Raw genomic sequence first — 13690 nt, forward strand, 5'->3', positions numbered from 1 at the left:
TACAGTGTCAACGAAATGAAAATAACGAATAACTTTTATAACGAATAATAAATAATGAAAAAATATAGAATGTTTTGTTAAAAGTATATATGGGGGTGGGGTAAGGGATTACAACGGGTGTGGGGGTTGGGGTGGGGTAATAAAGCTAGGGAAACAGGGAGTTTTCGGGGGAGGGCCCCATCAAATTTAAAAAGAAAAATATATTTTTCCGTTAATCATAAAATTAATTTAAAATTTTTCGTTACATCATGTGATCACATGGAACCCTTCCCATCTAGTTAGAGTATGATCTTTCCTCCTACTCACTTCTCTTGTTCAATTGTTTTTTTCTCCACGATCTCCAATACCAGTCGGTACGCTTCTCATTCTTGATTTCTCCCCAACACTTGTCTGCTTGCCTCTTACTCTCTGGAGCTCCTTCTTAGCTTCTTTGTTGTTTTCTAGTCTGTAGAGCGCTCTATTCTCCTCCTCATCTCTTAGCTGCGCCTCTAAACTATGTTGTGCTCTACACTCCATAAGCACTAATGGTACCCTCCATGTGCTCTCATCACTCATCAGGGGATTCATATTTGAGATTGCTATATCCAGCTGCTGCCTCTTCTTTTAATGGGTATATTCCTGGGCTAATCAGGGTGAAGACGCGCTCTTCTCTGGAGGAGGCAGTGCTGTGTTCAAACACTTGCCTCAGGCGGCAGAGGTGGGGGCTGTGGGCTGCACACAAGCACACTCCGAGGAGACAGCAGCGCTGTGCGCGCCCTTCCTCTTGGACATTAAGCATTCATTCCTTCTTAGGATTCGCTTTCTTCTTCAAAAGCTTTCCACAGGTCTGGTATGCCTTACCTGTTTTGCAGTTTCTTGCCATTGTGTTTGGCGTTTAAGTATGTGCAAATATGTTGGAGTACATCCTTCGAGTGCCCTCTTGTGGCCATGGCAAAAACATTTTACCAGCGGTATCTCACTCGCTATGATATTTGGTGATTTTTGCACTATATCTAGGGAACACCTTGCATAGGTGTATGATGGCTGTATCAGACATAGTGACACTATGGGCAATATGTGGCTTAGCACTACACAAATAAACAATGCAAATAATATTCAGCTTACCAATAAACAGATCAAAAATGTTTCTTCACAATTGTCTCACTTTCCCCTTACTCACACCCAATCCCCTTTTTCAAATCCCCATCACGGCTCAAACAATCATGGTCATTATATGAGGCCCTGTCTCAATGCTCCAATCATGCTTGTGTCACATCGACAAGAACTGCTCAAAATCTAAATAGTCATACTTACCCCATCAACCTCTAACACACAATATGACATGCTACTCTCACAATTCACACAGTAAAATACCTCTGCAGGACCCGTCTCACTCCACAACACAATGCAGGCAATCAACAATTTAAACAGTTTAAATAAAATATAGATATCTTCCCTATTCCCAGGTATTATCTCTCTTGTCTACCCTCCCCCATCCCCCAAAGAAGGTGGTGCCCTTAGTTCCTTTTCTACGCAGCCTTTTCTACGCCTTTCTTAACACTTTCTCTTATTCTTCTTTTCACTTCTATATTTTATACATAACAAAATGACTCCACCTCCCCCACGCCTCCCCTCTTTTACCAAGCCCACAACATACTTGTATCCGTGGATCTTTGAGGGTTCTTGGCATCAGGGTTCCCCTCAATCTGCCTGCTCCTCCTCAGAGTCCAGCGGCAGCCCAAGTTTGGGGCAGGAATTTTCTCCGAAGCGGGCTCCTACTGGCCTCATTTTCAGTTGTGCACAAAACTCCACTCACCAGACCTGTCCACTGTCCAAAATGAAGGATGGCTGGGGTATCCAACAATCCGCCAAATAAACGTCTAAAGAACCAGCCTCTCTGCTACCAAAATGTACATCAGGGCCCAAAAGAGACACAGCCCATGGTCTGTTATTTGGCAATAAAAGAGGTGACACAGAGCGGATGAAGTATGCTGGATGCAAGATAAGCCCAGCCTTTATTCCTAATACACAAAAGCTGGGGGAAATCAGGATTAACAGGCCAGCTCTCACTCAAATTCTTCAAGTGTTCCATTGATGACAACAGTTTATGAAGTGTTGATTTGTTACCACTGATGTCATGTTGATAAACAAGTTAACAAATCTAACTCTAACTTTCATTGGTTCACACTATCAAGCGACCTATATTTCATATAAGGGCTCTATTCTTTATTTAAGGGCCCCCTATTTCATAGCTCCACCCTGGGGGCCACCCACTTTAGGTAGCACATGTGCTACATCACCATTTAAAACTTTCATTGGTTGGCACTAATCTGTGGTAAGTATGGGTGTCTATTGGTTGGCAAGCAGTGTAGCCAACCTTGGACATTGACCAGGTGTGATAAAATGTGTAGCTCATAATGGAGTAGAGGGATCGGTGTACTACTTTTATTTCCAATTAAACACCGCTGTTTATCCCAGTGCCATGTCTGTGAGGCTCCAACGCTGTCCTTGGAGGTTTGTCTGTGTGAGGCAGGTGCATTATCTAATTATTGGCACCTTGTAACTAACATTGCTTTGAGTCGTATGCTACTGTACCATGTTTCAATTTTCAAATCTTGCATTTTATTTGGATTCTAGCTATCTGCTTGCCTGGCTGGCTTCTTGAGGCATCCATCATTGCGTCAAGAGAATGTTTTGCTTGCTCGTGTGTGCACCTGGACATCAAAATACTGTCTCCCTTGCACTGCATCTAATTAAATGTAATGGTCGAACACTTGCAAGCCTGCAGTGAGTTTTCCATCTTTGCCGTTCCTGTGCAAGCTTTTTATTCTTCCTGCAACATTCACATTCCTTTCTAGTAGTGGGTGGCTGTGGGGCTCTGCAGGCTTCTAGGATTTGACAATTTGAGGCCTATCTCAATTTGTAAAGTCTGTCTTGCTGTTCATTTGCAATGCTTTAAAGATGACTATGGCTGTATCATGTGTACTCTTCATGCTGATATATAATACTGTATTTCACTGGGTTCTAATGCCTTCTCTGCCATACATTGATTTTCTCTGTAAATGTATGCTGCATTTATCCCTGCAGGCCTTTTAATCTGTTCCCAGCAGTGTAGTGGCATGTTTTCTCTTCACCTTTTATATTTCTGGAATATAGAGTAAGGCTATTTCAGCCTGTATCACTTACTCCTCCTCTGTACTGGGGGGCAGAAGTTGGTAGTTGCGTGTTTATCCTTACAAACATTTTTTGTTCACCTAAAAATGTGGAAGTTTAATTAAATTTGTCATTTGCAGAAGACAAGAAAAAGAAGAAGAAAAAGAAAAAATCTCGGCCAAAGGAGGAAAGCAGTGAACAATCTCTAGTAGAGATGAAAGAAGAACATACTGACTTGGGCATACAAAACACGACTGAGCCAAAAAGAGACAGGACAAAATCTGAATGCTCTGATATGGAGGCCTCCGAAACCCAGAGGCAGCTTTCTAAAAAAGAGAAAAAGAAACGGGACAGGTCTGTGAGCTCTGAATTGGCAGAGGAGCACCCCCGGCCTGCAAAAAGGAAACGAAGTAGCTCTTCAGAACGGGAGTCCTCTTCAAAGACAAAAAAGCTTTCCCGTAAAGAAGAAACCTATGCAAGACACAAAGCATCAGAAGGGACCACCATTCTGAAGGAATGTAAAGGTCAGGGCTAATTCAGGAGCTTGCTGTAGCATTCTCTTTTGTGTATTTTCTGTAGGTATTGTGTTCCTTTTATTCTGTAACCTAAGAAAATCAATTTCTGATGAATTGTGAGGATCGGTGAAGCCTCTATTGTAGTATTTTAACCTGTAATGTTTTTGTTGCTTCCTAGTAAAGTTCAGCCGATTAGTAAATCTTTGTTGGTCTGGAAAATGGGCCATCAACGGCATATAGAGGTCCTGGTTGCTTTGTGTGGGATAACGAAATGCTATCCGCTAGTGCATTGCTGCTTGCAGTAGCTGATGAGGTAATTGTGGTTCTAGATTCATCATGATTTAGAAAATAACTTGTGACTTTGTGCCCAGAGAAAATATTGAACAGGATCCCCTTTAGAAACTCTACCAACTGGTAGAGCATGTTGTCGCGCCCACATGCAGGCTGCTTGTACCCACAGCAGCAAGAGAGTAGTCTTCTTTTTATTATACAGCGTGGCAGCAAAACACAGGCGAACAGCGACAGGCAGTTACAATGTGAATACAATGTACACAGTGAGGGTGCGCAGAGGTTGCTTCACATAACTCAATCAATAGGCACATTTACAACATGTGGAGGGCAACAGAGATCTATGATAGGGGTGGAGATCCGAGCTGGTGGAGGGGAGCTGGTGGGGGAGAGGCCTCCGCTGTCGTGTTGAGATCGGACATGTAAGAGCGGAACCTGAGCCAGATGTTCCTAGGTCTGGAGTGGGTGGGTTGCATAAGGGACCAGGTTTCCTCGGAGTCCGAGGCCCACATGACCGCTCTTAGCCATTGGGCGTGTGTGGGAGGTGAGGGGCGAAGCCAGCAGAGCAGGATGGATCGCACCGCGAGAAGCAAGCAGAGGCCAGCTAGTTTTTTGGAGTTCCGGGAGAGGCCTGAGAGGTCATGGAAGAGGCATACCACCGGGGAAGGAACAATGGGGTGGTCGAGCACAGCAGACACCGTAGAGCAAACTGCCTCCCAAAACTGTGAGAGGCGAGGGCATGACAAAATCATGTGAATGTAGTTGGCATCATCTTGACCGCATCTAGGGCAGCTAGAAGGGTGATCCCTGAACATGCGATGCAATCTGATCGGGGTGTAATGAAACCTGTGTAATACTTTGAACTGAATAAGTTTAAACCGGGAGTTGAAGGACACACGATGCGTACGCTCGCATAGGTGTGCCCAGCGCTCATCCGACATTTCAACACCAAGGTCTACCTCCCATGCGCGCTTCAGTTTAACGAAGTCTGGGACAGATCTGGATTGCAACAGAGTATAACCTGGAAATCTTGCCCCTCATGGGCAGGGGGGAGGCGAGTTCCTCGATGGCAGGGTCGTCGGGTGGTAACGCGGGGAACGTTTGGTAATTACGCTTAAGGGTCCTGCGGAGGGATGAATATTGGAGTCATACACTCTGGTCGCTCCTCAAGGGCAGAGGGAGATCGGACCATTCAACAAATATACCTTGGTCAAACACATCACGCAACAACTCGTAGCCAGCATCAGCCCAGCGACGAACCGTGCCCGGTGGAACTCGTGGGACCCCGAGGAAATTCCAAAGAGGGAGGTTGCCATGGAAGGCGTGAGCAGTTCCGGTCAGCCTCCACATCCTCGACAAGGCGAGGGACGTGCAGGCGACCGGGTTCTGTGAGTCCAGTGCCAGGGGAGCGGGTTGTATCACTAAGGAGCGGATGTCGCGATCACAGACCGCAAGTTTCTCAAGTCTGACATGTGGGGGAGGGTCCGCTGTATTAAACCAGTAGGAAATGTATTGGATCTGGGATACCAGCCAGTATTTAAGAAAGTCGGGGGCACCGAAGCCCCCGTTAGTCATGGGGGTAGACAAGGTATCGATTTTTAGGCAGACCGCACCCGAGTGCCAGAGAAAGGAATTAACCGTACGAGTCAGCTCTCGGAAGAAGCCCCCCGCCTGGCCACAAGGGTACATTAGTGAACCTGTAGAGCAGCTGGGGCAACACCACCATCTTCAACAGCCCTACTCTGCCTGCGAGGGAGATCGGGAGTTTGTCCCAGACCCGGATCCCAGCTGTCAGGTGTGTAAGATACTTCAGATAGTTCTCCTTGAAGGTCAGCGCTTGCAGGCGCGTTACCTCTTTCCCCAAGTAGGTAAATGTGGATTGAGCCCATGTGAAACCCAGGGTGTCAGGAGGGGGGGGGGGGGGGAGTGCATTCCGTAAGTGGGAAGAGTGGATTTCGAGCAATTCACTTTAAGGCCCGAGATCCGGCCAAACTGAATGTCCTCCTTCAGTATTGGGGGTAAGTTGATGGAAGGAGAGCGTACAAACAGTGCATCATCTGCATATAGGGACACTATGTCCGCCTGGCCCGCGGTACGGAGGCACTATGAGCGTGGAATTGGCGAAGCATATCAGCGAAGGGCTCTATTGCTATAGCAAAGATCAAGGGAGAGAAGGGGCACCCCTGTCTCGTCCCCCTGGCGATCTTAAAGAGAGGGGAGCAACGGTCGTCGGTACGGACCCTAGCCACGGGAGCCGAGTAAAGCAATCTGACCCAGGAAAGAAAGGAGGGGCCGAATTTGCAGCTCTCGAGGACCCGCCACAGATACCGCCATGAGACTGAGTCAAATGCCTTCTGCATGTCGAGTGTGGCGGCCACTGCGTGCGTCTCGGGGCTGATTCTGTTGATTATGTTAAATAGTCGCCTCAGGTTCAGGGAGGTGGAGCGGCCTGGGATGAAGCCCGCCTGATCTGGATGGATAATAGATGGCAAGAAGGGAACTAACCGGAGCGCCAGAGCCTTGGCGTATATTTTGACATCACAATTTATGAGAGAGCGGGCGATATGAAGCACATTGCGAGGGGGATTTACCAGACTTAAGTAATACCGTGATTGTGGCCTCTCGGAGCGAAGGGGGAAATACACCGGCCTCCACCGACTCCTCCCAAAGGGCAAGCAAGTGAGGGAGCAGCTGTGACTTATAATGTTTATAGAATTCGACCAGGATACCGTCCGAGCCAGGGGCTCTCCCCGAGGATAAGGAGTCAATAGCGGCTGACAGCTCCTCAAGTGTGAGTGGAGAGTCAAGGGAACCCGCGGTCTCCGGAGATAGGGTTGACAGGGAGGGCATCGAGAAAGGAATCGATCTCCGCCTCTGACACCTCGTCTGAATTAGAGTATAGGGTTTCATAGAATGCGAAAAATTCCCTGTTAATGTCCTGCGAGGAGACAGCCATGGAGCCGTCAGGCCTCTCAATGCCAAGTATGTGTGGGGACCCCGTCTCGTGATGAATCAGTCTCGCCAGAAATCGACCAGGTCGCTCCCCCACCCGTATCTCCTCGTCATGCCAGGATTATCCAAAAACCTCTGTTCAAGATCCGCAAGGGATCGGAACGTGTCCACTTCCATTCCGATGTCCGCCAGGTTACTCTGGGTGGAGTGAAGTGAGCATGTTGCTTCCAGGGTCGATAGCCTGGATTCACTCGCGGCAAGATCTCTCCGGATTGACTTAAGGACCCCATTCTCCATGGACAGCGCAATCCCTCTAATATAAGCCTTAAAGGACTCCCATAAAGTGGCTTGAGATGTTACCGAGCCCGTATTTGTCTCGAAGAACTCTTCAATCGACACCTCGAGCTCGTAGCAGAACTCCGGGTCCAGAAGGGAAAGGGGTTTCAACCTCCAGCTACGGGCCCGGCCGGGATCAGGACCCCAGCCGATGGTAACGGTAACCGGAGAGTGGTCAGACAGGGTCCTGGGAAGGATCATTAACCGTGTGACGTTCTTAACCAATTCGTTGGAGATCACCCATCTGTCAATGCGGGAATAGGAATCGTGGACTGAGGAGTAGAAAGAGTAAATGCGGGAATCTGGGTAAAAGAACCTCCACGCATCTACCATGGCCAGGCGGGGTAGGGATGATAGTGCAGCGTAAGCAGCCCTGGAGAGATGGCGGGGCTTGGAGCCGGATCTATCGAGGGCTACATCAAAAATCGTGTTGAAATCGCCCCCCCCCCGAGGATGGGGACAAGGGGGAAGCCTTCAAGGAGGGACGTGACCTGCACATAAAAATCCGGGTCGTCTATGTTGGGACCGTAAATGTTCAGCAGAACCACTTCCTTGTGTTGGAGCGTGGCATGAAGCAGTACATACCGCCCTTGGGGGTCATTTGTGAGGAAATGAGGGTGAACTTGAGACTCTTGTGAATGAGGGTCATGACCCCACGGCTTTGAGTAGAGAAATCAGTGGAAAATCTATGGGGGCCCCAGGTTCTGGCGAAACGCATGCACTGTTCCGTGCGAGCGTGTGTCTCTTGTAAGAAAAGAATCTTGGACCCGTGGCGCTCGGCCTGCAGCTGGAGCTGCCTCATCTTTTTATAATTACCCAACCCCCGTACATTCCAGCTCATAAAGGTCAAGTCACTCTCGATCACAGAAGTAGTAGCGTTAGAAGCAGAGAAAATGTCAATGACCAGTGGGTCAGATTCGCAGCCCTGCGGCAACAGTACCTGAGTGCCACATCACAGTCCGCCTTCGCTGCCAGCGCCAACTTTTTAATAACATACCCCCAAACAAGTCCCACCCACATCCCCCCCCCCCCAAACAGAGGGATGACAATCCCAATTCCCCTCAATCAAAACCAAACCAGAGGCATCAGCGCCTGGGGGCCTGCGGGCCGGACTGGCCGCGTCACTCTGGGCTACGGCAGATCCAGTAGAACAAAAAGTGCCTGCAGTAGGAGTAATTACTTGCACATAGTGGTAAGGCACGTGTTTGTAGAATGAGCAGAACAAGTCGATTACGGGATAGAGGATCAATATGGCCCCAAACGGGAAGGCGGCCGGGCCTGGCCTCTCCCCGTCGGACCCAAAGGGTAACTGTAGGACCATGGTCGGAGGAGCGGGAACAGCCAGGGAAATGTTCGTCTATAAACTTGGAGGCCTCCTCGGGGATCGTGAAGAACACCTGATTCGCGTGCTCTATGCGAAGTTTGGCGGGGTAGAGCATAGCGTATTTGAGTGGTCTTGCAGCCTTCGTTTCACCGCCTGGAAGGTCTTGCGTTCCCGTTGGACGGCTGTTGAAAAGTCTGGGTAAAGGTGAATCCTTGCGGCGCCCAGTAGTAGCTCACCCTTGAGCCTTGCGGCCCTGAGGAGGGCGTCACGGTGGCGGTAGTTCAGCACACGAGCTATGATGGGCCGAGGTGGAGCACCGGGCTTAGGTTTAGCCGTCAGGGCGCGATGTGCCCGCTCAATAGCGAAGTGCGGGGAGAGCTCGGGTGAGTCAAGGAGCGACAGCAATGTGTGCTCAACGAAGTCTTCCATTGGCTCATGGACTTCTTTCTCGGGAACCCCGATAATGCGGAGGCTGTTGCGCCGTGAGCGGGATTCCAAGTCCTCGTTCTTCTTTTCCACCTCGAGGATTCGGCTGGAGAGAGCAACAACCTCGGAGCGCAGGGCACCCAGCGCATCCTCAGTGGAGCCGACCCGTGTCTCGACTTCCGACACTCTGCTGTCCGTCCTCTCGATGTGGGCCTTAATGGAGGATATAGTGCCGTTCATGTCGTCCAGTTTTGAGTGAAGTGTAGTGAAGCCCTCCCGGATAAAGTCCATAATATTTTGGGATTCCGGGGCTGCTTCAGATGAGGCAGCAGGGGCCTGTCCAGCAGCCTCCTCCGGCAATCTCACCGCCGCCTTCGCAAACATATTGATGGAGCTCTGTTTCCTCGTGCCCCCCTTGGTCATCCCGGCAGCGTCGGGAGACGGGCGGAGAGAGGGGGGATCCCCAGCAGCCCAGGGAGAAGGCGAGGGGAACTCGGGTCTTGTACCTCGTGACACAGTGTGCAAGGTATGGTGTGAAAACAGGAGGTAGCACGTAGAAACCAGAGGCTGTGGGTCAGAGAAAATAAAATGATACGGCTGCCAGAACAGAATGTGGAGGCTTAGCAAGTCCAGGGGGAGCCGGGGGAGAATGCCAGGGGAGCACAGATGCAGGAGACCCAAGGGGCGGGGGCAGCGATGTCCGCGGTCCCAGAGTCAGCGATGTGAGGCCCCAAGTAAATAACAGATCCTGCAGGAAGTGGTGGCTCCAGGAGCGCCCAGGCCCACCCAGGAGATGGGAGATCCCCTAGTGCGGAAATGCGGGCGGCCAACAAGGATTGGGGTGCCTCCAGGAGGGTGGTCCGGTGAAGATGCAGGGGGGCCCAGGCACAGACAGCACAGGAAAGGGCCAGTGGCTGCCCCAGAGCCTCAGAGTAGAGCGGGGGGCGTGTAGCAGCACCCCCCCTTTGACGTACCTTTATCTCCTCTGGCTCCGTCACATAAACCCGCAGGGGGGCGCAGCACCTGGCGTCCAAGGGCGCACCGCGGGAGGGGGGGCCACCAGCAGGATGCGGCCCAAGATCAGAGGAGGCCAGGCCACGGCAGCGCCGAGGGAGTCCCCCCGGGAGGCCCAAGCCGCCAAGCAGCAGTGGCCGCAGCCGCGACACCCCCGCAGCAGCCGGAGGCAGTCCAGGGGCCAGCGCGGGCCGCGGCTCCAGGGGGTCAGCTCACGTAGGATGGGCCCAGGTGGAAGCAGGCGGTGGGGGCCGGGACGACGGATCCCAGCCCCGAGCCCCCCCAGAGCGGTCGGCAGTCCATGATGTGCAGGGGGGGGGGGCTGACAGTCCATTGGGGACGAAGAGCCGCCCAGCGGCACAGCCGCGGCGCCCCAGCAACGACAGGGGGCGGCCCCGGGGCAAGCGAGGGGTCCGCGGCCCCGGGGGGGGGTATGGCCCCTCACAGTGGGGCCGACAGGAACAGGCGATGAGGGCCAGGGGCGCGGGGCGTATCGCAGGCCCTCTCCGGAGCGGATCGCAGCCTCAGGAGCTCAGGGAGGCAGACGTGTCTTCCACGGCCAGGCCCGGTATTGGCGCGAAACCGCGCCGACTGCGGGGAAGGGCAAAAGGGCGCCCGAATCTCAGGATCCCCGGCTCCAATCCAGATGGGAGTAGGATCCAGTGGTGCTGGTTCGCCTCAAAAGATGAGTCGTGCCCTCCAGGGCGAGGTGCCAGAACGGGAAAATGCCCAAAAAAGGATTATGGGATCTGCGAGCCACGGAGAGATGCGTTCAGGCGGCAATCTTGTTCGGCGCTCAACAGCGCCCCCCACCCTTGCGTTATCTGACAAAAACCACCAAGGGCCTATTTATGCCGTTTTAGCATATTTTCCTGACCAACGCAAATTTGCTACCGATCAGTTGAGCTTAACTAGGAAGTAAGAGCATTGCAAGCGGCAATTAAAAAATATAAGGCTAATTCTATCGGTAGTACTACATCAAGCTTCATCAGAAATATTTTTTCTTTGCTTCCAGAATGAAATGAGCAATAACCATGGAAAAGGCCCATCTCCCGAGGAAACCCACCAGGGGTGACCCAGGGTGACCACAAGAAATCATTCGATATACAATACATTTGTGTTATATAATGTCAATTTTTCAAGTTCTCAGTTCTTTTTTTTTTTTATCGCATTGAAAATTAATATAAAGGAAAAAATGCTTGTATCATTTATTGAAACAAAAGTACACTTCTGAACAGTTACAGGGGGTGGGGGGGGGCTAACTGACAGGCACAGCATAGTCCCCACCAATACAATTCCAGATGCATTTAAAGTGAATTGAATCTAAAGTAAATGGTCTTTTCGGTGGAAACGCTTGTTTCAGACAGTACAAAGCTATGATTATGATGCATGGATGGGCCAAAACATGTATTTCCTTTTCTTTTTTATGTAACTAAAACCTATTGCATTCTGTGTTGGCTTAAAGTAGTCTTGGACTGATCGCTCACTCTGTAATGAAATATTGTTTGTTTCAACCCTGAAGAACTAATTGGGCCAAAACTTAATCCAATTGCATCCTGATGAAAGAGAACAAAGGGATGGTTGTTTTACATGATTTATAATGTGCCAGGGTATACTAACATAGCACTGTGTTCCATTTTAGAGGTTTCAACTGAGGAGGAAAAAGATGGTGGGGAAAAGAAGGATGTTACAATGTCCAAAGTTAAAAGGAAACGCAAGAAGAAGCACAAGGAAAGACACAAGATGGGAGAAGAGGTTATTCCATTGCGAGTGCTCCCAAAGTAGGTAGACCGTTGCTTTTTTCTATTTCTCCCTACTTGTTGCTCCACCTGCAATTCTAAAACCTGCAACATTTGTTACTATGGTAAACTGGGCGTAAGGCTCAGGGACTGACTAGGTGTCCTAGCCTTTTTTGAATAACTCAAATATTGGATGAAGCATAAACTTCTAAAATGCAGAATTTCCTACATAATGCGAGGATTAAAGAAACCCCAATAAACAAAAGGTTTTTTATTTCCCTTTTTTTAACGAGCAGAAACGATAACAAAACCACATTTACCACACGTAATTCGGAACTGCACACCAACACAGCAGCACAACTATTGTGCAATTCTCCAGCATTGGATCTTTCATGGATTCACATGCTTAGAATATTCCCCGTCGACACTGTGAATCCATGGAGTTACAGGTAAGAAACTATTCCCTTCCCTTTATCCCCTAATCCCTAATGGCCTCTCTCATTCAGATCCACTAGAGCGCCTGGGGACTTGGTAAATGTCAATGGTGCACATTAAAAATCCCCAAAACATAATGCTAACCTCATGTAAGATCTTATCAGTATCGAGGAATCGCTATCCAAAGCAGTCCTTTTCCCTATGCACTATTGTTGTATATGTCCCCCTTTTAGTTTTGGGTATTAGGTGGCACTGAAAGCGTTACCTATAAAGCGAAACAATTGTCATTAAAATAAGAGCTTTAACATGAGAGCTTGGAACAGGGGCTTTGGATATAAAAAAAAAGGTAGCGGGCGCCCCTCTGTAGAAAGAACATGGCATGATAACCTGTTGTGTGGTTTTTTCCCCCACTTTGAGAGTCCGCAGCCATCGCTTTTTTCTCACTGTACTTTTCACAAAGGAGGAATATCCATTTGCATATCAGTCTTTGTCCCTCCCACAAGGGCAGTCCACCTAAATGCCAGGCAAACCTCTTTTGCACAAGAATGGGACAGAGGCACAGCTCTACCTCACTGATGAGGCCCACTGATGAGGCCCAACAAGGCTGAAACATGTCTGGGGTTGCTGTTGGTACTCTTGTTCAAAGGTTTGCCTGGCATTTCGGCTTGACTGAGTGCGTCACCAGAGCGATAGTCGAGGTGGTGCCCGGGCACACTAAGGGCAAGAAAGGTGTGAACAGCAGGGGGCTTTGCTCCGAGCGCATTAGGCCTAGTATCAGGTTCTCTCGGAGGTTCCCAATCAGAATGTCTTGGTGGCCTCTGGCAATACTGCTTCAGTTCGCTCGCCTTCCCTCTTGTGACTCAAATCAGGCATGCGCGCAATACGGGGGGGGGGGAGTTGGCTCGTGTTCCCATGATCCAGGGATCGCTGCAAGCAGAGTCTATTTCAAGGTCCTCTCCCTCGGACGCTGAAGGTACCCCTGAAGAGAAGCCCCCTCTCAGCTATTGCTGATGTGAACGCAAGAAGCAGGATGAGACGAAAAGACTACTGCTCTACGGGAGTACAGAGATGAGTAATGGTTGAAGCACCTAATCAGTAACTCACTACCACTAAACTAGCTGTAATCCCAATCATAAAGCTAAAACGGACACAGCCGACGGGTATACGGTTATATTGTTACGCTTACATTATGGTGTGCCTTACCCTTGCTGCATCAGAATGTTTAGGGTGGATTCCGAGTATGCTTATGGAAGATCTAGAAGGAGAAAGGCAGTTGTACTTGAAGTGGGAGGATGAAGAACGTTACTGCAGCCACACCTTATTGATCCTCTTATGCTAATAAAGGCATTACTTTTACGCCCCATCCCCTTTCCTCCATACTGTAAGGACGTCCCTTCCAAGGGACGGGAGATGGAACCTTTTTCACCAGACAAAACCTTCTTCCCCTTTAAATTTAGAGGCGCGTGGGGGTGCTGCCCAGGGAGCATGCGCTGCCCTGACTCTGCCCTCTGGCGCCACACCTCAGTCCC

General features: G+C 49.9%; 1 protein-coding gene across 2 annotated transcripts in view; it reads left to right on the forward strand.

Moving 5' to 3' along the window:
- The window catches only part of LARP7 (La ribonucleoprotein 7, transcriptional regulator), a 681751-nt gene that overhangs the window by 376593 nt on the left and 291468 nt on the right, over positions 1 to 13690 (forward strand). For both annotated transcript variants that reach the window (XM_069630982.1, XM_069630983.1), the window contains exons 7-8: positions 3273 to 3656; positions 11630 to 11768. In XM_069630982.1, the coding sequence (XP_069487083.1) occupies positions 3273 to 3656; positions 11630 to 11768 (523 nt within the window). The remainder of the gene's footprint in view (positions 1 to 3272; positions 3657 to 11629; positions 11769 to 13690) is intronic.

Source organism: Ambystoma mexicanum, chromosome 6q, assembly GCF_040938575.1.
Source record: "Ambystoma mexicanum isolate Mex_15411 chromosome 6q, UKY_AmexF1_1, whole genome shotgun sequence".
Lineage (NCBI taxonomy): Eukaryota > Metazoa > Chordata > Amphibia > Caudata > Ambystomatidae > Ambystoma > Ambystoma mexicanum.